This window comes from Condylura cristata, unplaced genomic scaffold (assembly GCF_000260355.1).
Source record: "Condylura cristata isolate star-nosed mole 26May11 unplaced genomic scaffold, ConCri1.0 scaffold00005, whole genome shotgun sequence".
In the NCBI taxonomy this organism is placed as follows: domain Eukaryota; kingdom Metazoa; phylum Chordata; class Mammalia; order Eulipotyphla; family Talpidae; genus Condylura; species Condylura cristata.
This window is the reverse complement of record NW_004567106.1, coordinates 15,648,867-15,676,604: the sequence shown is the minus strand read 5'-3', so window position 1 is coordinate 15,676,604 and position 27,738 is coordinate 15,648,867. Positions and strand designations below refer to the sequence as shown.

Sequence of the window (27,738 nt, the reverse complement as noted above, 5' to 3'; positions counted from 1 at the left end):
AATTTCATATATACCATCAGCATCACAATAAATATGTAATATGATATTTATTTCTGGAAAGCTCTATGAGAAATTTGAAACTATCGTGGTCTTTAGGGAAAAAATGCAAGCTTCTACCATAGAAAAATAGATCAATATTCCTCATTTGAACTTTGATCTACTTAAACATGAATGATACATATGCAAGAATGAGGAGAAAGAAGGAATAGGGAAAGTACATGAAAAAATATCCTTTTCCACTGTATTTTTCATTCAGTAATTATTTTGTGAATACCTCTTAAGAAATATAAATTCAGGAGAAAGAGAACAACAAATAGAACTGATTCTTGTCTCAGGAAGTTTATAGATTTGAAATATAAAAGTTTGTTCAATGTGTATCTCCTACTCTTTTATATCTAGTCAATATACACCCTGTATTTCTTTGGTTTTGTTATAAAACAAAACTTTGGCTTTGTTATAAAATGTTGCAAATATAACAATAATCTTAATGATAGCTTATAATACTTATTTGAAACTCTTTGGATATTCCTTCCCCATTCCATTCCCCTTTCTTTCTTGCTAGATGTGACCAATACACTGACTGGTACTGGGGACATTAATCACTCCTTGGTATGTTTTTGTATTTTAATATTTCAGATAATGGTATCACGCATATCTTTTATAACTTGCAGTTTATTTTTATTTATTTTTTTTAAAGATTTATTTATTTGTACATACAGAACTGGGGTACAGGCCAGAGGCTCAGGGGTGGTGAGAGGCTTCACCAGAGACAGAGCGGGGAGCAGAACAGGCAGATCGACGAAGTACACTGCTGAGGAGAGCAGCAGGCGGGCCAGGAGAGGTCTGCCTCGCCATGTGGTCTCCTCCGGGGCAGGCGGGATTTGAACTCATGCGGAAGTGGCTTTAGCTTCTCAATGCAGTGCTTTAACCCGCTGCGCCACCAGGGAGGGCCACTTGCAGTTTATTTTTAACATTACATTTTACATACTCACCTATGTTATGATTTTCTAATAACAACATGTATGTTTTCACCTTAAAAGCTAGTATCCATTAGAACATCCCAACTAAAGATGAGACTACAAATATACTATTGTTGTTCAGTCTTGCTATGGTGATATCGGTCAACACAATCAGAAAAGAAACAACAAAGTATAAAATTGTGCAAGAGAAGAAAGCTATACCTAACTGTGCACAATTAGAAACATCAAATCAACTAAAAGCTATTACAATCAAAGAGAAAAATCAGTGAAGGCCTCTACTGATAATATGAAGAAAACAAACACCAAAACAATAGACAAGAGAATTCACATTTCATGTCCATATTCTAATCATCTCTCTAAATGGCAATATTTAAGCCATACTCCTTAATATGTGCACTAATACAAATTGATGTATTAGTGATTCACATTCAAGAAGTAAGTTAGATGGAAGGTAAGTTATAGATTTCAATGGTCTTTTCCATATTACTCTTTAATAAGATCCATAAAAGTTTTAAATAGATAACTTGCTTAGAGAATGGAACATTTGAGCTATTCTTTTTACTCTGCAGACAGAGAAGTCATACCTATGAGTACATGACTGACTTTCCCAGAGCACCATAGATTATTAATATAAGAGCTGGAATTAGAGTTTGTGTCTCCCAAATCGCTATCTGAAACTATCTGCCGTGATAAGTCAGTACTGACCAAAATGAATCACTGTAATTATAAATCAAATTTTGACAAAAATAAAGCATGTATAAAAACAAAATATTCAGGTGACATTGTAAATGTGTATACACTTGCATGTGTTTTGTGAAGTGAACTGATCTTATATTGCAAAACAATTGTGAGGCACTCCAAGATATCTACTTGAACACAAAAGACAATACATAATAGGCATTGATGTCAGAAAAACTATTTGAATCTTGCTGTGGTAGTTTAATTATTGTGACCATGGGAATGGCTTCTGACCTCTCAGTTTAAGTTGCTTTTGCTGTAACATGTGAACAATAGAAACTAACTTCAAAGAATGACTTTTGGTATTAAAAATATGATTATAGATGCAAATTCTGCTAAGTCAATGCAACATGGTAGGTTCTCAAAACATCGGTTGTGCCAAGTTGAGCGCAGATGTATGGAAGGAGAAATACTTCCACGTAATACCATAATAAAAATGGTCAGTTTTGCTTTTTTATAACTATAATTTCAGTATTTCACTACATATTATTATTACTTTATCAATTATAATTATGTCATTTTAAGAATTTAACTTGTTATCTAGAAATCTCTCTATTTGTGAACCTACAAATATATGAGTATCTACTATGTGCCAGACTGTTCTAGAACATGAAGAAATGTTGAACAGGAGCATAATCTCATGGATCTTAATTTCTAACATGCAAAGACAGACAATAAATTGCTAACAGATGAATAAGAAAAAAGGAAAGTGTAGAAACATACATTTTCTTTTTTTCTTAAGATTTAAGAAATGGGGTATAGGCCAGAGGAGCAGGGTCCATGAGAGTGGTACATATACACAATGGAATATTACTCAGCAACCAAAAAAGATAAACTCATGCCTTTTGCAGCAACATGGATGGAGCTGGCAGGGATCATACTTAGTGAAATAATTCAGAAAGAAAAAGAAAAATACCAGATGGTTTCATTCATAGCAGGAATATAAAGGATCAGGGAAAAGAAAGAAAGAAAGACAAAGTAAAAAATGAAAAAAAAAAAACAAAAAAACCAACAACTATAAACCAGAGACATTTTATGGGGGTGGAAGGGATATTGGGATCTGAACTCAGGTGGGAAGAGTGCACTGGACTGTGGTGATGGCACACGGGTGAACTGGTGGTGGGACGCCCATGGGATTGCAAATGAGATGAAAAAAATGCACAAAATGAAGAATGACGTTAAAAAAATTTTAAAAAAATAGTAAGAAAAGATGGGATCTTGGACTACTGTATTAGTAATGGCAATGGAAAGAATTAAGACATCAGCCAAAGCAGACTAACAGGTAGGCCTGGGGAATAAACAAAATGAGAATGAGTCCTGCTTTCTTGAACCCCAAAATGGTAGAAGTTGGGAAACACTAAGGGAGAGGTAGGTAAGTCATAATGGACTGTGGTAAGATGAGGACACATGAATTCTATTTTGGCAGTAAAGCTTGAGAGAGTCTTAGCTCCCCAATGGGAATGCCAGCCAAATATTTGGATACATGAATTTAAATCTTGGAAGAAGAGTTTGGTGCTGGTATTGGGTAGATGGAAGAATCCAACACATACATGTTATAAGACTATGCAATTACCTGGGAGAACAATACACAAATAAAGAAGAAAAGGGCCCCAAGGTCCACGTCTTGGTAATACAATTTGGGTAAGAGGTGGAGAATTCTGCTAGAAGAGTGAGAAGGAGCTACCAGTTACATATGGAAAAAATTAGGAGAGTATGGTAGTCACAGAAACTAAGGTAAGAAAATGTTTCAAAAAAAGAGAGAATGGTCAACATTGTCAAATGATGTTGAAAGGGCAGGTAAGATTCCGATAGAGGCATGACTATTGAGTTTGACAAGAAAAAGAATGTAGGTGACTTTAACAAGAGCCATTTCAGGATAACAGAAGGGATTGAGGCCTGGCTGAAACACTTTAAAGAGAGAAAGAGAGAGGACATTTTACACTTCACCCTTCCTCTTAAGTTTCAGGGACATAGATGTAATGACTGTAGTTACAGTAGCCATTTTTCTACAATAATTGAAATATTGCAAAAATCATGGTAAAATTACTCCTCACAAGTTAGAGAAAGACAAACTTTAAAAATCAGCCTGAAAGATGACCATGGATCTTCTCATTCAAAGGGGATGGGGCAGTGGGAGAAGTGGGAAAGTTTTGGGGAAAGCTTAACGGAGCATGGTGGAGTTAAGGACGCACCAGTGGTAGGAGTGATGCATGATTACACCTGAAAGGAGAGATCCTATATTGTCAAAACACTAGCAAAGATGTAAAACAATGGTTTTTTAGTAAAAATTAAAAAAAAGAGTACTCTTCATAGCCTGGGCTGCTAACAATACTATTTTGGGGACTTTTTGTTAAGCATTATATTGTATATTTCTTATAATAATCAAACCTTCCCTGTAGCATAAAAATATCTCCACCTAAAACCAATATAGGATATATTCTCTATTCTGGCTTTTAAAACTTTGGTTTTTAAAAAGACTGAAAATACAATTTTGACTGTAAAACACAAGAACTTAAATCATAAAACATACTGTCATAAGATCATCCAAGATAACATTTTACTATAACAACAGAATTAACATAGTAACAGTAAGTTAAATTTTTTTCTTAATATGAAATATATCTTTATATTTTCCTCCGTTTAGCTTGTAATATAAGCTTAAAAGATGGTAATATATATATAACTCTAAAATACAACAAAAGTAGGAATGGAACAGAGATATTAAATGCAGCATTCTATTACATTAACATACTGTTTTAATGAAACAGGATTATGGTTCTATTACAAATATCTATAATACAATGATAATTTTCACATTCATTAGCATATTCCATGATAGTAGAAAGAAAACGTGATTATTTAAGTAGGTCTACAGTTTGACATAAAATTATAAAATTCTTTGACACAGTGCTACTGTTATTAAATACAGCACTTTATTAGGACAATGTTATTAAAACAAGATAAAGTACTTCCTTAAATTTTATAACAAGTGAAAGAGCAACTTTATATTATAGCAAGAATAATTTGGAAATGCTAAGTTCTGTTTTTTTAATAATATAATAGTTTATTTTTACATCATTTTGTGCCTTTTTCCATCTCAGTTGTAATCCCTGTGGGCTTCCCAGTTAAGTTCTGTTTTTGCTCATAGTGAAGAAACTGCCTAATAGGTATTTGGAGATTTGATCATTTTCAGCATATTTAAGTTTACAGCAGTGATGATGCTATCACAGTGATTTCTAAAGTAACGTGACTTAAAAATCAAAAAAGTTATATTGCTTTTCAGATATGAAGGATATATCCACACAAGAATTACCTTTCATTCTGTATTTTCATTGAAATGACCAATGGAATTTTAAAAACAACAGCAAGTAAATTGCAAGGGATAGAGGGAAGACTACAACATTTTAAGAGAATCAATACTATATGCTGGACCCATTAAACAGGTTAATTCCCTGCTACTGTTTTTTTTAATTATTTAAAAAAAATTTTTACATCTTTTTTCCATTTTTGTTCAATGTATGCTTTTTTTATCTTGGTTATACTCCTCGTGAAATTCCCACCACCAGTTCACCCATGCACCATCACCGTAAGTCCCTTGAGCTCTTCACACCTGTAGAATGTCTCTGCTTTATAGTTGCTTCTTGATTTTGATTTTTACTTTATAATTACTTTTTTTCCTAATCCTTATTTGGATCTTCTACTTTCCCCTGCTAATGGTTTCAATAGTATTTATTGTTCTTTTTTCATATTTTCACTGCCTTTGTGTGTTTATGTGTGTGTGTACACATGTGTATGTACACATTCTCTGAAAAACCATAGGCATCATTTAGAGGACAGAAATTACTGCATCTTGTCATAGACACCATGGTACTTTAAGCTACTACTGGTTTTACAGTTATAAAATGCACAATAAAGATTTGTTAAATAATTCATTAAGAAAAATCTAGAGCATTTTCTCTAAATGCTAATAGTGGCAAACTCTGGGGGTACATCATGATTTTGTTCTTTTCCCATTTTTCTGCATATTCCAAAAAATCTATAATTAACATGTGTTATTTGCATAATAAGAACAAAATAATACATTAAAAATGTATCTCTTAATCTGTCACCTAAATCCTCAATGAATATCATAGATGAGCAGCAAAATAAAAATGCTATAAATAAATCAATGCTGCATAGTTATATACAGACAACATGTATATTAAATGAAATGTGTAAGACGTAAGACACTTTTCCAAAGAGGAAATGCAAATGGCCAACAGGGATATAAAAAAGTGTTCAAAATCCTCATAACCAGGGAAATACAAATCAAAACCACAAGCTATCATCTTACACCAGTAACAATGGCACATATTAAAAAACTAGCAACAAAAAATACTGGCAAGGAAGTGGTGGAAAAGGAACTCTGCTACACTGCTGGTGGAACTACAAACTAGTCCAATTACTTTGGAAAGCTGTGTGGTGGTTCCTCAGACTATTAAAAATGGAGATATATGACTGAGCAATTCCACTATTAGGGATCTACCCAAAGTACACAAAAACACTAAAAGAATACTTGCACCCCCTATGTTTATTGCAGTACTATTTATAAAGATAAAATTTGGAAACAGCCCTAATGTACAAACATAGATGGCTCGATCAAGAAGATGCGGTTTACACACACACAGTGGAATACTTCTCAACAATCAGAAGAGATACATTAATGTCATGCAAGTAAATTAGATGTAACTAGAAGGGATTCTGTTCAGTGAAATAAGAAGAAAAAGAAAAATACTGGATGGTTTCACTTATAGAAGGAATTTAGAGGAACCAAATAAGGCATTAGGGGAAAAAATAACAACAAAAAACATAACAAAACAAATGAATTGGTGTAGATATGCTATAGTGACTACACCTGAGGAAAAAAGCAAACATTATACAAAAATGAACAAGAATGTAATATGTATATATATATAAATTATATAGCAATAAATGAATAAATAAATTATTGTAGGATAACATCTTCAAAAATTATTTAAGGGCATATTGCAAGACTATAGCTCAAGAAGTTGTTTTGTCATTGTTTGAAAAGACAATATGAAGGCAAAGTCAAGAAATGTAAACCTGTATTCCAAAACACACAAAATATTTCTGATAATAACTTGTCTTTTCTACTTCTAATTTTTAAATAATTCAGAATAGGTGGTATATAGATTGTTCCTATCCTATAAAAATGTTTAACTTTACCTAAAAATGAAAAATTGCTAGTACCAAATTATAGCATTATATTTTATATGTGAGAAGAAAATTCTAAATTTTTTTCAAACTGGTAACTCTTATAACATTAGCTAACTAGCCATGAAGTCATAGTTTTGTCACTGTATATTTATAAAGAATAATACTTTGCTTTAGGAGACCATGAACAATGAAAATACTTCACCTGCTAATTTTTGCATTTTAGGAGTCATTGATGATTATGTCTTGTGAATGTGTGTGAAATCAAGCTGCTATTTTTCCTTATCAAATGCAACAGGATATCCTGTAAACTGGATTTGTGGTGATAATAGGTAATTTTAATAAAATACTGTTTTCTTAATTTAATACAGGGAAGGTACTTTTTCAAAAAGGAAAATGATGTGGAATCTTGGTTATAAGGTTGCTACAGAAGTGATTCAGATAGTATTCTCTTTCACACAGTATCAGTATAAGGCCTTTTTGTTTCAACCAATGAATTATGGCTGATAGCTCAAAACTATCTTATCTGTATTTCTTAGAAAAATGAGAAAACATAAATATTTATTCTACATAAACAGGACAAAAGGTGCAGATAAAAATGATCCATTATGGAGCATTGAATAACTGCTATGTGTTTCATTATAAGAACAGAAAAGGGCATCAAGAATTCCCACCAGCTTATATCTGAGGATACCTAATGTATTTAATTTTATGTGTTTGGGATAGTAAGGTTTTTAATTAAAGATTTTGTATTGATAATAAAGTTAACAGTGTTGTCTACAGAAAACTTCAGAAAAAACTAGAATAAAAATTATTTTCACTGAAAAGTACAGCAGCAAGCCAAACCAAAATGTTTAAGAAATCCTAATGTAATAATAACTAGTAAAGTTGCTAAAATAAATCATTCATTTTACTTTGTTATTTCTGATATCTAGATATTTGAAAATGGCCATCGAAGTTCTATAGGCAAAGAATTCTCATATTCTGATAATTTGTGCTATTTTCCTTTTTTTCATGAAGCTTTATTTTGAAATTTGGGAAGATAATATATTAAGAAGGAACTATCAATTAGGAACAGCAACATCAGTGCTAAAGTGATATAACTATAAAAACTTAATAGATTCTACATACAAACAATTTCAAACCAGGTTTACAAAACAAAACACAAGAATACCATTCTCAGAATGCCAGATATTTTACTAATATAATGTCTCTGATTCCCAAGGATGTATCGCTATACAAATTAAACTTCCTTATGAATCATGTCAGTTTATGCTCTGAATTAAACTCACATAATACAATATAATCAAAAAATGAGAAAATATTTTTGTTTTGTCTAAATAAACAATAAATTAATAAAGTTCTATAATATCTGGCAAATGTTTAGGTACTACACCTGATTTAATCACAAATATACATGAATGAGTACTAGACATCAGTACCATAGAGGGGAAAGACTAACAGACTTGAAGACAAAAAGTCAGTTTTTATCTAGGTCCTGCAACTCACATTATGAGTTCCCCACAATTCATTCACAAATCTTCTGGAATTCCAAATTCTTAACTACAGAGATAACCTCGAGGGAAATGTCCAAGAGAACTTAACCAAATGATCTAAAAAGTCAGTTCTAGGTTTACATTTAAAAGCTCTACCTAAATTAGAAATATACTGTTATTAGTGACTAAACTTGAATTCTGTGATATTTATAGTGCTATCAGTACTTATAGAACTTTATAGCATTTTTTAAAATTATAGCAAAGTCAACATTCTACCAAAATAATTTTGACTGGTTCTCAAAATAAAGAAAAAAAAAATGAAGACAGTGGATGTACCACTGTCAATGTTTTGGAAGCACTAAAATGGAAATTATTTATTTTATCTTTAATGAAATGAAATGAAAACCACTTCATTTCTTCTTCCTGTGGACTTGTGCAAATAGAACAGTGAATTAGGCACTGATCAGGTTCATCATCATTGTTACCAGTCAAGTCTCCCCTGTATCAACACTTTTACTTGTTTAGGTAAATCCAAATCAAATATACACTATCTGCCTTGGTTATTATCAATAGTTCAATAGTTCAATATAAAAGTCAATACTGAGGGACGTCTCTGGTGGCATAGAGGTGAGTCAGCACTATCAAGCTATATTGGTAGCCGCTGCAGCATAAGTGTGATCCCTGGGTTAGGGAGGTGTCCCACATAGCTCAGAAGACCTGTTCTCCCACCCCTGCTCCCCTCAGCAGTGTATTTCAGTCAATCTGCCTGTTCTGCTCCCCAATCTGTCTCTGGTGAATCCGTTTATCTCCTGCAAATCTGGTCTACACTGCAGTTCTAGTATGTATAAATAAAAATAAATTTAAAAAAAGTCAATACTGAGCAAGTGAATTAAAACTGAAATATTTAGATGTTAATCATGTAATCCTCTGTCGAAATTATAAAACAGTGTTGTGCAACAAGACCATGTTAATCTATAAATAGTATAAATGAGGGGAAAAGTATATAAACAAATTTATACATTTTAGTATTTTTCTCAAGCAATTTTTGTTTAACATTAACAGTTATATAAAGGGCTCTACGTTGACAGGCACTTCTTACCCTTTAAGTTATGAAAAATTAAACATACAACAAAATAGTGTGGCATGGATAATAGTTACTAAATGTGATATGTTGGCATTTAAGGAGGGTTTAAAATGGGCAAAAAATTGTGCTACGCATTCTAATTTTCATCTTAAGAACATGTCAATAAGGTATTTCTTTTCTAATGAGGACATTAAAACTCAGAGAGGCTAAGGAATTTGCCCAAAGTGCACAGCTACTAAATATAGTCATAAATATTCAAATTCAGGTCTTTCTGACAACCAAATTCATACTCCTCAAAGTCTATTTCACTTAATTTTGATTTTCTAGATATTCCATACAAAAAAAGAGGTTACCTCACAGATATGAAAACAGAAAGCAAGTATTGACTTCTTTGTATTTATATGACAGAGTGACCATATATCAAAGATGTTTGCAGGAATTAAATATTTCTCAATGTCAGTATGCAGTTGGAAACAATTTTAGATAATGCCAAAATTTGCAACTACCACTGTAATGAAATATTTTACTTTGTCATAAAGTACAGAAATATCAATTTTACTATATGAAGCTCTTTCAAATCCTATCATTTGAGCTGCTCTGCTTATCTTCTAGTTTCTTTAAATAGTTCTGTTTAGGATATTCTTGCAGTGCATATATTGTATCGTGTGAAAAAATATACAATTTACAGATTCCTCACTGCTGAACAATTAAAGATATTATCATGAAAACTTGAAAAACCCCTATACAAAGTTTGGAATGCAAACTAAGTATTATTTCCTCCTAAATGATCTATTATTTGCTTCTATAGCTATATTCATATGCCTATACACCTAGCAAGAATATACAGACACACACACACACACGTGTGAAAATATACAATAAATACGCTCTAGTCTAGACAAAAAGTGAGTTTAGGGAGTTCTGAACATTTGTTTTAAAGGTAAAACATAAAATAATAAAATGGGGCACAATACACTTATTAAGAAGGGTAACTTTTATTGTATTAGAGTGTATGAAAGTATGTACAGGGTGTATGTAGAGTAGGACTTTGTAAAAGGCCAGTGTAGGGGTGTGTGTAGGAATATATGTAAGTAAGGGAATGAAAAAGTTGATATACAGAGGTATGTGCAGAGTTATGGATATAAATGTTTGAAGGGGTAGATATGAGACATATTTAGGATGGCATGTATGGAATGTATAAGAAATTATAGGTCCCAGTGAGAAACATTTGAAAATTACTTCACCAGATAATGCACCTGGTAGGTCTCAGGTGATCACTACCACCTGAGAAGAATCCAGAAGTCAGTATTATATGGACTTGCTGGTCACAATAATGTAGTAGTATATTAAATCATGTCCATTCTCCATTGTTTCCTTTTTGTAAATCTGTAAATCCTTTACATGGATTTACATGTAAAAAGGGAAAACATGATTCATTTTTTTACTTGTAAATGCTGACATTCTAAAACCTGGTTTATTCATAATACAGACCATTTTACTATGATAGTTACATGATTTGTATATCAAACTGAGTAAGTATGCTAGAATAAATAAATAAAAATAGCCAACAAAGGCAAAAAGGCTTATACTGATTTTTCAGCCCAAATAAAAATGAAGAGTTCCAACTCCTTTCATCTTACATGTTGAAAAAATTAGTTGTATTTAAAATGGAGACAGAACTATTTGTCAGCAGCACTGCTACCATGATATATATTAGATTTAGCACTGTGGAAATCACAACAGCAGCTAACAGTACCCAGCCTCACGATGACCTTAGTGTATGATGAAAAAATGAAGGACTTCAAAATACAGGAAATGCAAATAGAATTAATTTCACAAAGACAGGAGAAGAAGCCAGGCTTGAAACAGATGGAATATTTGAATTGTTGTGAATGATATGACTTAAGTGAAGAAAAAGTTTACCTATTATTTTTTTCTGTCCTCCTCCTCATCTCTGTTTTTTAATACCATTTGATTTTAATAAGACAGGTCTGAATGGGGCCCTCCCTGGTGGCGCAGCAGGTTAAAGCACTGCACTAAGAAGCTTAAGCCACTTCCTCATGAGTTGAATCCCTGCCTGCCCCGGAGCAGATCCACATGGCGAGGCAGACCTCTCCAGGCCTGCCCGCTGCTCCCCTCAGCAGTGTACTTCGTGGCTCTCCCTGCTCTGCTCCCCACTCTGTCCCTGGTGAATCCTCTCGCCCTCCGCATCTCTGGCCTGTATCCCAGTTCTGTATGAATAAATAAATAAATTAAAAAAAAAAAGACAGGTCTGAATGTATCATAAGTTAATTCTTTATCAGTTTTCATATATCAACCTTTACTGTGGATGGCCAGCTGAAAATTATGCAAACTATAAATTAGCTTTAAACAATCTCTAAATCAGGTTAGAACTGGTTTTCAAATTAACAAGCTTTCAGTACATTATAAGATGTTGTCATTTTATTACCTAAATCAAATCTATGTGGCCTGAGGTAGAAGAAAATGAATGCTGTCTTCATTTGCAATGGGATTATCTCTTACAGCAGGCTCTGGAAATAACTCCAGTAATGAATTAAAAGCTAAAGTCACTTTTAAAATTATCAATGTAGAAAACTGTTGCTCCTTAACGAAGTTGGAGTTTCAGTTTAAAAAAGACATTTCTTTATTGTGAAAAAATATACAAAATTAACACTTGACTAAACTTGAATTCTGTGATATTTATAGTGCTATCAGTGCTTACAGAATTTTATAGTATTGTAAAAAATTATAGCAAAGTCAACAGTCTACCAAAATGATTTTGACTGGTCCTAAAAAAAAAAAAAAAAAAGCCAGGGGATGTACAACTGTCAATGTTTTAGAAGCACTAAAATGGAAATTATTCATCTTATCTTTCATGAAATGAGATGAAAACCACTTCATTTCTTCTTCCTATGGACTTGTGCAAACAGAACAATGAATTAGGTACTGATCAGGTTCATCATCACTGTTACCAGACAGTTAAAAAAAAAGCCCTAATTAGTAGGGTTACTTGTTTATAGTCTCTTTTTAAAATGAGGAAGTGAGGCATAGAGAGACTAAATCACTTGTCTACCTTCACCCAGTTACCTAGAAAATATGATTTTGAGTTTGCATTCTTGAGAGACTACTTGACTAAGAGGACTGGCACACTGGTTACATCTAGAAATGAATTTCTCATGAAATCCTTGTTTGCAGCTGAAGAATTTATGAGGGACACTGATGAGAGAAATAATCAAGCTTAGAAGTCTTATAACAGTATATCAGTAAGTAGTAATGCTGGATTTACACACGGTGAAAAAAAATCTATACATATACCTTAACTCTCCACAAAAATTACCTAAAATGGGTCAGATAGCTATTTAATATGCACAACTATAAAATCTCTACAATATAACAGTGGCAAAAGAATTAGGAAACAATAGGTTTGATGACGGCGTTTGCAAATGTAACAGCAATAGCATAATTCATAAGAGAAAAAAATTAAATTGTACTTCATTAAAATTAAAAAATGCTTGCTCTGCATTTTTAAGAAAATGAAACTGCAACCGATAATCTAGGAGAAAATATTTGTAAAGCCCACATCTGATAAAGGACTGGGATCGGAAACAGAAAAAATTCTTAAAAGTAAATAGTAAGAAAACAAACACCCAATTAATAAATTGACAAAAGATTTAAACATACACTATACCAAAGAAACTATATGGCTGGAAATAAGTATATGAAAAGATAGTCAATATCATTTGACTAGGACATTGTTAAATAAAACAATGTAATACCACACATCAATTAGAATAGCCAAAATTCAAAACACTGATAATATTAAAGGCTAACAAGGATGCTGGAGTTAGAAGAACTCTTAATCATGGCTGCTGGGAATGCAAAGTCCTAGTCACTTTGGAAGGCATCTTTTCACAAAACTAACCATATTCTTATTCTATATATCCCTTACCCTACGATCTTGTTCCTTGGGGTTTCCCAAATGACTTGAAAACCCATTATTTCCACATAAGTATTCATCTATGCATGTTTACGGTGGTTTTATTCATCATTGCCAAAACTTGGAAGCAAACAAGATTACTGAATACATAGTAAAATTGTACACATACTTTTCCTTCCACAATCAGTAAATGGACAAATCAACTGTGATACTTCTAGACATACTGTATAATTCTAACTATGTGACATTCTAGAAAAGGCAAAATTGTAACAACAGTGAAAAGGTCTGTGCTTGCCAGGAGTTTTTAGGAAGAGTATTTGTGATCAAGTGAAACCCAGGGGACTTTTAGAGCAGTGACAGTATTTTGTTTAATACTACAATGTTGGAATTTAGTTTATAATAATGTATTGATATTGATTCATCAATTATAACAAAAACACTATATTAATGGAAAATAATAATATGAATAGTGGCAGGGACAGGAATGAAGGGATATATAAAAATTCTACTTTCCCTCAATTTTTCTATAAAAGTAAATATAATCCATAAAAATCTATTGAAAGAAAAATATTAAACACAAGTAACTATTATTAGTACAATTACTCCCCTTTTAAGCTATTACACAATTTCCTCCAAACTAATTGTACACACACTCCCATTCTATTCAAGGATTTCCCTACACTGCCGCAAATACGAAAAAGGCCTTTGAAGTATGCTAGCATGTGGTAGCCTTAAACTTTCCTGGCTCTTAAAAGTTAGGCTTAATTTTGTAATTTGTTAAATATAAACTGCAGTGATGAATTAACTTCCAGATAAAATTTTAAAAGTGATCTGCAATTAGCCATCTTTTCTACTTTGGACTATACATGTGGAAATCAAACCTCCATCAGTTTGGGTCTCCAAGTAACTATTATGTACAGAGTTGTTTTGCTAGCCTGCTGCTGACAAGTTATTTGCATAAGAAATCAACTGTTAACCCACTAAAAATTTGGGACTGTTTGTGTTTGACATATTACCTATCCTATTCCAATTTACATATTTCTTTCATAATTCCATTCAAATGACATAGTAGCCACAATTTCCTTTTTTTTTTTTTTTTAAAGATTTATTTATTTGTGCAAACAGAACTGGGGTACACAGGCCAGAGGCTCAGGGGCGGTGAGAGGCTTCACCAGAGACAGAGTGGGGAACAGAACAGGCAGATCAACAAAGTACACTGCTGAGGGGAGCAGCAGGTAGATCAGGAGAGGTCTGCCACACCATGTGGTCACCTCCAGGGCAGTGGAATCGAACTCATGCGGAAGCGGCTTTAGATTTTCAGTGCTGTGCTTTAACCCACTGTGCCACCAGGGAGGGCCTCCTTTTAATTTTTAGAGCTGAAAGCAGTGCTCCCAATCTCTTAATTTCCACAGTAGCTTATCTGTGCCTTTTTATTTTTTTAAATTATTTTATTTCTGCATATAGAAACTGAGGTGTAGACCAGAGGTGCTGGAGGGTGGGAAGTTTTACTAGAAGGAGTAAAGAGCAAAACAGGCATATTCACTGAAATACACTGCTGAGAGAACAATGAGTAAGACAGGAGAGGTCGCTATGCCATGTGGTTCACCTCCCTGGCTGTGGTCAAACTCATGTTGCAGTGGCTGTGGATTGCTTCATAGTGCTTGTGACACCAGGAAAACCTAACCTGTGCCTTTTAATAGCATTTAACACTTTAAATCTTGTATTAACACTTCAGATCTTATATAAAATTTATAATCATAGATGTCTTAGGATATATTTTTTAAAGCGTGATTCATGTCTGATTATATCTTAGTATATCTCAAGCACCTAGTAGAGTATGGGAATTCCTTTTGAATATTATACAGGTTGCAAAAACATTGGAAGGTCCATCAACAGAAAGTATGTGTATAGATAAAAGAACTATATTTACTCAAGTTTTACATCACAAAAATATAAAACAGACACTTTCAGATTGGTTTCACACTACGAGAAATCCCAGTGTTGTTCACTCTGGAAGAAAATACTCCTTTATAGCTTAAAACTGTATCTCTATTCCAAAGAAATCTACTAGAAACAGGTATTCTTTATGTTAACAAAAATGTTAAGTGAACTACATAGGAATAGAAACTATTCTAAGAAAGGGTATGACTGTAAACTTGCTGAACAGTATTTTCTTATGTCTCTTACTCAGGTCTTCTTGTATATTTGGATTATGGCTGGTAGAAAGTTTATGTTTTAGGCATTGCTGTTTCAATAGCGTGGGGCATCTAAGGCAAATACAAGAACCTGTTATATTTCCACTGCCATTCAGCAAAATGAAAGTTTTAAAAATAATTTCATAACAATTAATAGGTAACAGGTTAGCAGGAAAGTATTTCCAGTAGCAATTTATAACTTAGAAAATTTATGTATAACATCCAGTACCAGTGTCTTCAAGGACTATGAGGAAAGTTTTTCTGCCATAAGAGAATGGGATCTAGCTTAAAAAAATAACCCATTCACCAAAAAAAGAATATTAATTTCTAAGACATATCTATCAAATGCCAAATAATTAGTTTAGCAAAGAGGTGCAAAATAAATTAATCTAGTCATAAGGGTTACGAGAAACTAGAATTTAGGATATTTAATTTAAAACAAGCAAAACATCTTGATAATATTTATAAGAGAAGGAAGGAAAGGGGTGACGAGAGACAAAAATGTAGGGGGCGTATTACCTGGAATATTAGCCTGAGGTGAGCGCCCGATTACAGATGCCTTGAAACTCAGGGATAAAACCTGAAATCTACCCTATATTATGGGAAATGAATAGCTTCTTCCTAGGGTTTCCTGCATTGAAAGGTTAAGTGAAAACTAATCTGTCAAAAGACTAATTTGGAAAATGTCTGTAGGATGGCTTAATGATAATCAAAAATTACAATTCTGAAAGGAAGGAGACTTTTGGAATTAAAGAACAAAAGGGACTTTTCCCTCTTCAAAACAGGAATTGAGGCAAGGGAATAGACTGAGGTAAGGAAAGTAACAAAGAATTGAGGCAAGGGAATAGAATGAGGTAAGGAAAGTAACAAAAGTTGAAGATGGAGAGAGTAACAAAGTCTTTTCTAAAGCTGAGAGGAGATGAGGATAAGTGTCCTTTTCCCTCTATGAAGTAAGTTATAAACAAGTCATCCGAAAGAATCTGCTGATGCTGGAACTAAAACTGAGACTTGAGATATGTGGCAAAAGATTTGAGATCAATGCTATAAGAAAATCTGGTAAAGGAAGGAATGAAGCCTGGTTTAACTGAAGAGGTATGAATTTGTAATGGACTTAAGTACATAAATTTCTCCAGATTTCTGTCCAGAAATTTCTGTCCAGAAAAGGCAGAATATGAATCTATTGAGTATATGATACATTACATGACACAGGCACATTAAAATATTTGTGGGTAGGTAAAATTTTATATTACCAACATACAGTACAAAGTCTTCCATTGTTAAAGCACTGTAAAAATTCTTCAGAAAATCTTTTCTTCAAAGGCTCACACACAAAAAAATGGTCTTGGTAGTTCATCAAAGAAGTATGGAAACGAGGAAAAGAGAGACTGAAGAATAATTTTACTGGGAGAGGTAGTTTTATAGGAAGTCCCTCATGTTAAAGTGAATTGTGTGTGAGTGTGTGCGCGATGTGTAAAAATCAGTTTGTTCCCGAGGAGTCTGAGTGGACACAGACACTCTGTGGTGATGCATCTCTAACTGGCTGCAGTGAACAGCAATGGTGAAAAGATGCAGTCTGCAGGGGGAATGACTGCTCTTCTGAGCTTGTCAGGGAAAGGGTCTGAAAGTACTTACCTTAGGGTCAAAGAATGACACATGAAAGCAAAAGAAGACTCTGACAGTCTAGAAAGGGGTTCAGACAAAGAGCAGAATCTAGTGGGACAGCATGATGCCACCAAAGGGGAGACAAAAGGAACACAAGTTCTGAAAAGGAACTCATTCATTAGCTCTTAGGAGAAGGCATTTCTCACATCAAGTAAACAGCAGGTAAGAAAGTAGTAGCAATGAGAAATAAGAAAATCTACACAAGGAAGCAGGAACAAGAGTCCAAGTCCAAAATGGTCCCCTTTAATCCTACAGTTTCCCAGTAAGTAGGCCTCAGCTGGTTAGAAGAGAAGCTTTGAACTGGTTGAGAGATTGAAGTCTTATCATTAAATTGACCTATAATTTTTGACATTACAGAAAAAGACTATTTACCTTTCATACCTCAGGGAGGCTGGAAAACACCTAGTCGCTCAGGAGAAAAAAGGATTCAACAGAACTTGTTCAGAGACATTAGGATGAAAGAATCGAGTTACTTTTTATTTGCATCTTGCCTTAAATTCAAGAACAAAATTTACTTGTATCAGACTAAAAGTGAAAAGACTATTCTTTTAAAAATAGAATCTGGGTAGTCCTTAAATCATTTAATATGGAAAACAATTAAAATCACTTTGTCTCCTTTTTATATGCCTTATTTAAAATTAATTTGAAGAGTTCTTATTTAAAGGTGTTAGATTTCAGACTACAATTTGTTTTTCCATAGTGCTATTGTGAATTAAAAAAAAAAAAAGCAACAAACTATATATTAGATCCCATTAACGAGGTTCCTATTTTAGGGAAGTTTTTTAATGAAAACAAATATAAATATATTTCATAAATATATAGTGTTAAGCTTCCAATGTGCTTTCACTAACTGAGGGGAACTGAAAAGGAGGGAAGAAAGAGTAGGACAGAATTGGGGCATTTGGAACAGCTAAACCATGAAGAAAAAAATTGGAAAATTAAGATGGCACTTATCATAGTCTTTCTATAGTAAACAGGTTAAAGTGTGCACACTGTCACCAAATATCATGGGAAAGGGGAAGAAATGTCTAAATTATGTAACACTTTGTCTTCCTGAAAATAGTAAAGAATGTTTTCTCAAAATAGATACAGGAATCCATTTTAAATTGACTTATTCAAGTAATGATTTGTTGGATTTATGTAGAAACTGCTGAATTAAAGTAAGGGAAACAATGGAAAGAGCTAATATTCACTCCTTGCTTTAAGCTACCTATATATCTGTGCTTTGGAAATTTCATGAGTATCTGGTTATTTAAATTTTATTTTAGAAAAAAAATTTACAGACTATCACGTTAGAAGTTGAGAAAACAGGGCCTTTCCTGGTGGCACAGAGGGTTACAGCACAGCACTAAGAAGCTAAAGCCACTGGAGGTGATCTCCAGTGGCTTTAGCTTCAATCTCCAGCCCTGGAGGTGATCCACATGGTACAGCAGACCTCTCTTGACCACCCGCTGCTCCCCTCAGCAGTGTATTGCAGTATATCTGCCTGTTCTGCTCCCCACTCTCTCTGGTGAAGCCTCTCACCATCCCTGCACCTATGTACTGTACCCCAGTTCAACAACAAATCTTAAAAAAAAAAAAAGTTGAGAAAATAAAAGACCCTCAAGAAAACAAAAGTGAAATGACTAAAATTTTTTGATGCAGCTTGAACTTTTCAAAGTGATTCCTAAAATTTTAACCTCTACAAGCACACTTTAAAGAGTTTGCAAACCAGTGAAGCAGATAATCATTTGTAGCCATTATTGAAGGTACATTTAACAAAAAGCCAACTTAACTTCAATGAAGATATAACACTACAACATAAACCCTTAAGAAATCTTCAGAAAAGATATTTAAAAAGATTGTATCTTAGGTGACTAGGCTTTATATTAAACATATGAGTTACAGTCCAGGAGGTAAAAAAGTGACAGGTATATTAAAGCTAAAGCAACTTGTAGAAGTTTGAAATCCCAAAAGAACCTAAATGACTGAGCTAGGTCACAGGTAAAAATACAGTACAATAAAAAGTTAATCCTTATTTGTTAAAATGGAGGGAACCATTTTTTAACTTCTAATAGGTAATAATTTCCTACTCTTGAGTTGACAAATGAAAGAAGTAATAAGCTCAATGAGTCTAGTGTAATTCAGTTAGATTAAATTATTATTTGATCCATTGACACACAGATGCCATTTCTGAATAGGAGGAACTATTGCAGATAAAATCTAGTTTGTATACAAAATGACTACACAAAATTAGAGTAGTCTTTGCAGACAGACTGAATGAATTTCTTTTCACAATACAAGCTTTTACAAGCTTGTATTTACAAGCCACAACTCATGGCCAATATTATGAAGTAATATTTGACTCAATTAAATTATAGTCCTTCATTCCTAATTACAAAACAAACAAAAAAATCACCTATAATCCCTTTTCCTTACCTCTTTCCAGGAACAATGGGTTAGATTCTGGTGAATTTAAAGAAATCACCATATTGGCAAGAGGAAGCTCCCGTATTTCTAATTCTGGTAGAATTTAAAAAATTTTTTTTTTTTAAAGATTTATTTATTTGTGCATACAGAACTGGGGTACAGGCCAGAGGCTCAGGGGCGGCGAGAGGCTTCACCAGAGACAGAGTGGGGAGCAGAACAGGCAGATCTACAAAGTACACTGCTGAGGGGAGCAGCGGGGTGGTCAGGAGAGGTCTGCCACGCCATGTGGTCTCCTCCGGGGCAGGCGGGAATTGAACTCATGCGGAAGCGGCTTCAGATTCTCAGTGCTGTGCTTTAACCCGCTGCACCACCAGGGAGGGCCAGAATTTAAATTTTTAAAAACTGTAAAGAAAGACCCCTCTGCTTGACTATAACATTTTATCAAGTGACTTTTTTCTCAAAAAAAAAAAAAAAAATCCAAACTTCAGGACAGTATGAAGTTGGTGAATTTTTGTAAGAAATTTCTATGTATGGCATCCTATGGAACTTTACTTAATTATATCAATTATAATTTAGTTTCTTATCATGGTATTCTGTAGCATACTATATAGATGATTTATACCCACATGCCATCTAATTAGAAAACAGTTTGGTTTTTCCAGTTTATGTTACCACTTACTATAAAGAAAATGCAAATTAAGACTACAAGAAGATAGCACCTTACACCAGACCTGTATCAAAAAGACCAGAAATAGTAAGTGCTGGAGAGGATGTGGAGAAAAGGGGACCTTCTGTACTGCTGGTGGGAATACAGACTAGTCCAGCATTTATGAAAAGCAGCATGAAGGTGTTTCAAAGCATTAAAATGGATCTGCCATACAATACAGTAACTCAACTCCTATGAATCTACCCGAAAAATTCAAAACCACTAATATGAACGGAAACTTGCACTCCAGTATTTATCACAGTGTTACTTACAATGACCAAATTGTGGAAACATCCTAAATACTGAAAAACAGTTAAGTTGATCGGGAAGATATGGTGTGTGTCTATGCATACACGCACACAATGAAATCAAACAAAGATAAACTCATGTCATTAGCAGCCAACATGGATGGAGCTGGAAAGGATAATGTTTAGTGAAATAAGTCAGAAGGAGAATATAACACTAAGAATCAGTTAAAGAAATCTTAAAGTCTAAATCTTACAAGATGACTATAGTATTTAAGATCCAGAGGGAAGCGGTCTGTGGCAGAAGGGTAAAAAAATAAGAGGGTAGTAAAATGGACTATTGTGGGTGAGATGGTGATGGACATACTATCGTGGCAATACCTAATTGTAGTATACTAATACTACCTCAATTAAAAAAACTGATTAATTTTAAAAATATAAAAGCGAATTAAACAGATCAGTATATATCCCAATTATATTATAAAGAATAACAATGAATAATTTTGCTGAAAAATTGATCCTTGAGAAAATACTTTTTAGGGGTAGATTTGAGAAACCTGGCAAGGACAATTAAGTAAACAATCTCTTTGAGAAGGTAATAATGACAAAAAATAATGAGGTCAGTTCAGGACATAAATTTTCAATTTAAACAAATACATTATAGAGACAATAATTATGGAATTGTTAATGGCTATTACTTTACTGATTTCACAAATCACTGCATAAGTCTCAAAGTACAACATTCAATTAGAAAGCAAGGCCTAGAAGACATTTATGCGAACAATTCTGCTTGCCAGAAAAAAATGCTAGAGTAACTGGCAACAGCCTGAAATTAGTTTTAGATACGATAAATGACCAACTAGAAGTTTGTGGATTTTTTCCATAGCACTAGCAAAGAGGAAATCTGAAATTTAAGTACTTAACTATAGCTATGATGGGGAAGAGCTACATCACAAACTATCACATATTTGTTCTACATAATTCTAATGTAGAATACTATATAAACAAGTTTTTTCTAGACTTTTACATATCTGTATCATAAAAAGGCAAATCAAGAACATTATAGCCTAGTAAAATACATTGTTGCCACACAAATGATAAGTCTGTTGAGCAGTATACATTTTACTTGAAAGTGACTTCTCAGTCAAATGTGCTAAACTCAGAAACTTCAAATTCAACCTAATGTCAGATAAAATCCCAGAGGTCAAATGAATAGTTAAAATATTAAAATGCTATTTTTTATGGCCTAGTTAAATTCTTCAAATATAAAGGAACTTTAAAAGATAATTCATTTTAATTTTATATTTTTCATAAATCTTCATAATACATAAAATTCAGACATTCAATTTCCAATATTGCCAGATTCAATTAAATGTGCTTGTTTAATGTATTGTGGCAAGATACTCCTTGGAGAGATTATTCTGTTCAGTTCTTAAAGAGGCAAAATTCTCAATGACTGTTTTACTTGACAATATTTATAGATGTCATTTTGACACATCAGATATAGAATTCTAGTTACTCAGTGCAGAAAGTTTGGAAAATAAGAATGAAAAAGAAAATCCTATTTTCCTCTATCCACAGACTTCCTAACACAAATGATTCTCAAAAGTACAAGTACCACTTTTATCAGCTAGTAGGGTATGTATTTGTAATTCCAGAAAATCGTCCTTCAGGATTTAGATGTGATTTCAATACATATGAACTCAATTTATTACTGCTCAAAAGGAGCAGTACTCTAGAAAGCTCAAGTAAGAATGAAATAAATGCAGGTCTCTGAGCTAAGACATTTCATCTTGTAGCTATCATAAATGAGCTTTTACATAACAGAGTTTAAACAGGATGAAAAGTCAGAAACATAACTAGCACAATCACTGTAAAATGCATGATATACATTTAAATCCTCAGTACCACTTGTGAAAATAAATGACTTGAAGTACTTTTAAAAGAAATATTTACACATGTCCATTTAACTATGTCTGAAAAAGTTATCTTTATTTTGGTGGTGCTGCTGAAACTACCATAGAGATTTGTTGAGATCTATATCAAGTACACCTTAGACTTATAGGAGTTTATATTCTATACTTTAAATAATAACAACTATTAAGTCTATGCTAATATATATAAGCATTAAAATAATTTTAAAGTATCAGCATGGATTTATTACAAAGTTTTAAAAAAAGTTAATTACCTTCAAAATATTTTTAAGAACTGAAAAATTCATAAAATACAATAAACTATGACTCTTGTTCCTAACTGCTCATTGAAATTACCACAGAAACTTGTAAAAGAAATCACCTTCCCCTTTCTCCCACTCAACAGTTCAGTCAGAAAGTCATTATTGGATATGATAACTGTCCATATGGGGTGGGTGACAGAGAGTGACAAGATTTTAGTTACATATCAAGGAAATAACCATGTAAGATATGTTAAGGACAATGGAAGAAACAGCTTTCTGTTAAGATATTAAAAAGAAGGGAAGGGAGAAAAGTAGATTACTTTTCAGTGTGTATAAAGACACAGAAATATAGCATAAGTGTGTATGTGCATGAATGGAAACACATACATCTAGTCTTTGATTCTGACTACTGAAAGACAGAAGAAACTTTATCCCTGTAACAACGATCATATCTAGTACCTAGATCTTAGTTTCTAAATACCATTACCCACTAAAAGGAACCTTAACTCCTTGGAAAAATGGAGTAGGGTTAGGGAAAGTACAAGTTGAGCATGGAAAACCTTTAGTAAAGAATTACTCAAAGTTTGGTGGGATCAAATCAAAAGACATGGATGCTAACTGAAGTGGAAGAAACTTGTCTATAGTGGTTTTCAGTAGCCAAATTTGGGGCAATCTGAACAAATTATCAAAATAAAGATAATAATAATAATATGATAAAGATAATAATAATATAATAATAATAATAATAATAATAAAGATAATAATAATATGAATGAAACAAAACTTACATAAGGAAATTTACATTTACATAGTCTTAAGGTTCTTGCCCAAAGATTATTTATTAATTAGAATGAGGAAAGGAATATAGAAAACTCATAGATAACTCCTTAGTCATGTAATTAAAGTTAACATCACCATCCATGGTTCAAACTGAAATCAAGTATGGTCTATAGTAAATTAATTTTTTCCACATAATATAATTTTAGGAATATGTTTTTAAACTATGTAATTAAAATAGCATGCTCCTACTTAAAAGTGTATTTTAATAAAATGGAAAATTATTCTTATTATATATAAGTATGGTTCACACTTGGGCAAAAATGCTTGATTATTAAAAAAAAATGGATGTTTTAATAATCATTATACAAATATAAAAACTAATAAATGTGATTATTAAAAAGCTCTTGAAATAATTTTTCTAACTAAGTGCTTTCTGCAATAAACTTTTGCAGTATGTCTTGGAAAGCTGAAGTAAATCATTTTAATTGATGAAGAAAAGAATATTTTTGTTTCCATGATCAGACAGGAATTTTGTACCAGTTATAATTTATTGTACAAGAGCCTTAGCATCACTTTGAAAGATGTCTTGATGTCCAGATTACCATAAATATTCAATTTCTAATTTCTAGGTAAGTAACAATTTGCTTAACCCACAGTAGATTAGAAAGTCTTAGTTGAAGCACGGTAGTTATGCCAAATGAGTCAAGTCATTAGGAATCTTAACTATTCAGTCATATATTTTAAAGAAATACATGATAATCTTAAACTTCAGATTATCATAATTTAAGGTATTAATATTGACATTTAAAAGATACAACTCCAGTAGCTCACTTTGGGGGATAAACTTGTATTACAAATTTCACTCTATCTATTTTGTTAAAATAATTGCCAGAAATAAATTTTCATACATATAAAAACCAGTTTTTTCAAAGAATAGACTTTGCAAAACATTCTCAATATATTTCAAGATGAATTATCTACAAAATAAAATTAGACTTACCACTTATACAAATAATATATATTAATATTGTTGGTTAACATTTAGATACATTAATATATACATACTGACTTGTCAAAAAAATTCTTATGACTCAAGATAGAATTTCCCTGCCAATCTCTAGGTATGGTAAGTTAGCAAAGGTTGACTATTTTGTTGTTGTTGTTACTAGAGCAGTATTTGATATGATACAGTAATATAAAGTATATACAAAGCAGCTAATATATTTCATAGGGAAAAATGTATATAATTTAGTACAGCTGTTTTTAATTTAAACAAAATTATTCTTAAAGAGCATTATAATAAAATGTTGGTCTTTCACCTTCCAATTCTCTTTCAAGTTAGATAATGAGGTGATATGAGAAAGCTATCAAAATGAAAGAAAACACTATTTCTTATAGATTTCCTCCCCCCTCACTATCCCCTTACCTTAGAAGATGAAGAATCACACTCCTGACATATCCATCCATAGCCTGTCTGTTTAGGAGACTTTTTCAAAGGAGGATCCAAACAGCCAAAATGGTAGCATAATCTGCATTCATCACACCTGCAAGGTAAACAAATTTATGGTACACTAAATAATATAAAAATCATCTCTTTCAAAGACAAACCCAAATAATTGTACATTTCAACTTGAATACTTGTAATTCTATCCTTGGCTCACAAGATTACTAAATTCACATTTATGAAAAACAAAATCTAAACCTGAAATAAATGTTTGAGGAAAATCAAAATACAGCAACAATAAAATTAACAAAATTAATGACATTCAGAACACTTTGTTAGAACTGTTAAGAATGTATTAATGTGTTTTGCTGTATATGCTCATAATTTTAAAAAAACACAATTTCAATTTTGAACTTCGAAAATTAATCATTTCTTCATTCATTAATTTAAAAACAAAGCACCTAACATTCAAGATTATGAATTTAGTCCAATACATTGTGATTTAATTTTTTTTTAAGTCTAAAGAACTTTATTAGGTAGAATAACCTGTAATAAATGTTATACATATGTATACCTTATTATTCTCCTTCTCCAAGTTAGACTGTTCTATAATTATAGCACATAATATACAAACACAATCTAGAACAAGTTATATTCTAAGAAATTAATATTTCCATAATAAATTTTCTCAAAATTAACCTGTCATTTCCTCTTAGTACATTTGTTTTCACAAAGTACTTCCTAGTACGTTATAAAGGTTACTAACAAATGTTTTGATAGTGGATTTGCCAAATCTGAGAAAACTATCATACCTATTCTTCGTTTCAGACAATCTCATCCTGCTGACAATGAAGAAAGATATATATTATTTCAGCCTTATGAAAAGGAATGTTGCATCAGTTGGAAAAAACAAGACCAAAATTTAACAATAAATAACAATGATGTAAATATTTTATAGAAAAGATTATATTTATTTCCTTTGAGCTTTAATTAAAAAAAAAAAACTTCTTCAAAATAGCCTGCCAGATTCTTTTTATGTAGTTTCCTTTACTGATTTAAAATCTTAAATGCTGAGAAATCCACAACTAATATACCCAAGGATTTATTAGAAAAAAGGAGCTATTGTCATGAAAACACAAATAAAAACAATTGATTTTAAAAAATCATTACAATAAAAAGGACTATAAATTTATATTCACAGTAAAATTTCATGTCATGCTACAAAAACCACCTCCCAAAGGCCCATTACAGGGATCAAGAAATTTAGATAGCAATTTAACTAAATTCGGGTACAAGGGTACAAGACAGTTAAAAACACAGTCATAAATTTATATATTACTTCCTTCCATTCTATGAGCTAAATAAAAGTTATGCATGTTCCAAAACTTTCTTTCAGATTCAAGATAGACTTGAAAAATTGCTTACTATAACTCTAGCTATGTGAAAAATAAAATCAAGTAGGAATAACAACACTTTATTTATCATGTCAGTATTATAAACTCTCAAAACTTTATTTTAAAGCAACTGAGATGTTCAAGCCTGTTGCTGTGGAATTAAGAAAAAAATAATAGAGAAAAACATAGCTAACTTCAAATATATAGACTAAATGGCAAGCCCACACAATTTTTTGCTCTTTTTTCTCAATTCAACATTTTTTGCCCTTCAGTGGCTAAAATTTCCACTACATTGGACATATAGAATATGAGTTCAGAAACCAATCACTAAATTTACTAAGAATAAGCAAACTGGAAAAAAAAAAGACATTAAAATGAAAACCTCTATTGAATTAATAAGTATATGAACATAAATATGGTTAACTATAATCTTTTTGGCTTAACCAGAATATAAGCATGTCTGAGCTTATGAGAAGACAGATTTCTAGGTAGGTTAAAGGCATATTCCTTTAAGCATGAAGACTGGTACTTTAATCATTTTTGATGGGAAATTAAAAAGAACTACACTGTTTGCTTCATCAAGAAAATACATTAAATATAATTTACTCTATTTTTTGTCATCTCATAGTGATCAGTGTGAATAACTGTGTCTAAAGGACCAAGAGCCATTAGTCTGTGGTTCTATTTGAATACTTGTATTCAACTCTCCCACGTTTTCAAGGTCTTTACTTGCTTGTAATCTATTGTCAGTGAATTTATTAAGCAGCATTTCCCCAATTTTTTATGAGTTCGGAAACCAATCACTAAATTGACTAAGAATAAGCAAACCAAAAAAAAAACTATGAAAATTAAAACTTCTATTGAATTAAGAACATGAACATAAATATGGTTAACTATAATCTTTTTGGCTTAACTTCAGGTTTTCAGGCAATGTTCCATAAAGTTCAGATTGCTCTTAATCTAGGCTCTTAATAAGTGAAGTTATTAATGTTCTAGGTCATATCAAATTAAAGCTTAATTTTACTGCATATTTACCTTGTAACTCTGATAATTATTTCTAGTATATAACAGTCAAATATTACCAGGAATGTGAAGATATATCAGAAATTATTATCTTTTAATTTCACTTATGCAGGTAATTCTTGTTGGTATATCTATAGATTCCCAGCTAACAAATTAAGAATAAGTCTGCTATTTTGATGTAGTTTCAATTTTACCAAATTTCAATTAATTGTAAAACAAGTTATCTTTTGTTTCAAGCATAAATACTAAAGGGGA

The 27,738-nt window shown here is 32.2% G+C and overlaps 1 protein-coding gene across 6 annotated transcripts in view; it reads right to left on the bottom strand.

Annotated features, from left to right (window-relative positions):
• The window catches only part of PHF14 (PHD finger protein 14), a 172,416-nt gene that overhangs the window by 33,172 nt on the left and 111,506 nt on the right, over positions 1–27,738 (bottom strand). For 5 of the 6 annotated variants that reach the window (XR_001145083.1, XR_001145084.1, XM_012720907.1 and 2 more), the window contains exons 17-18: positions 25,879–25,908; positions 25,049–25,166 (exon numbers count right to left, since the gene is read on the bottom strand). Coding sequence is in view for 4 of the 6 variants with exons in the window: in XM_012720907.1 (XP_012576361.1) it covers positions 25,049–25,166; positions 25,879–25,908 (148 nt within the window). In the remaining 2 variants the exon portion in view is untranslated. The remainder of the gene's footprint in view (positions 1–25,048; positions 25,167–25,878; positions 25,909–27,738) is intronic. The other variant, XM_004676723.2, reaches the window with a different exon arrangement.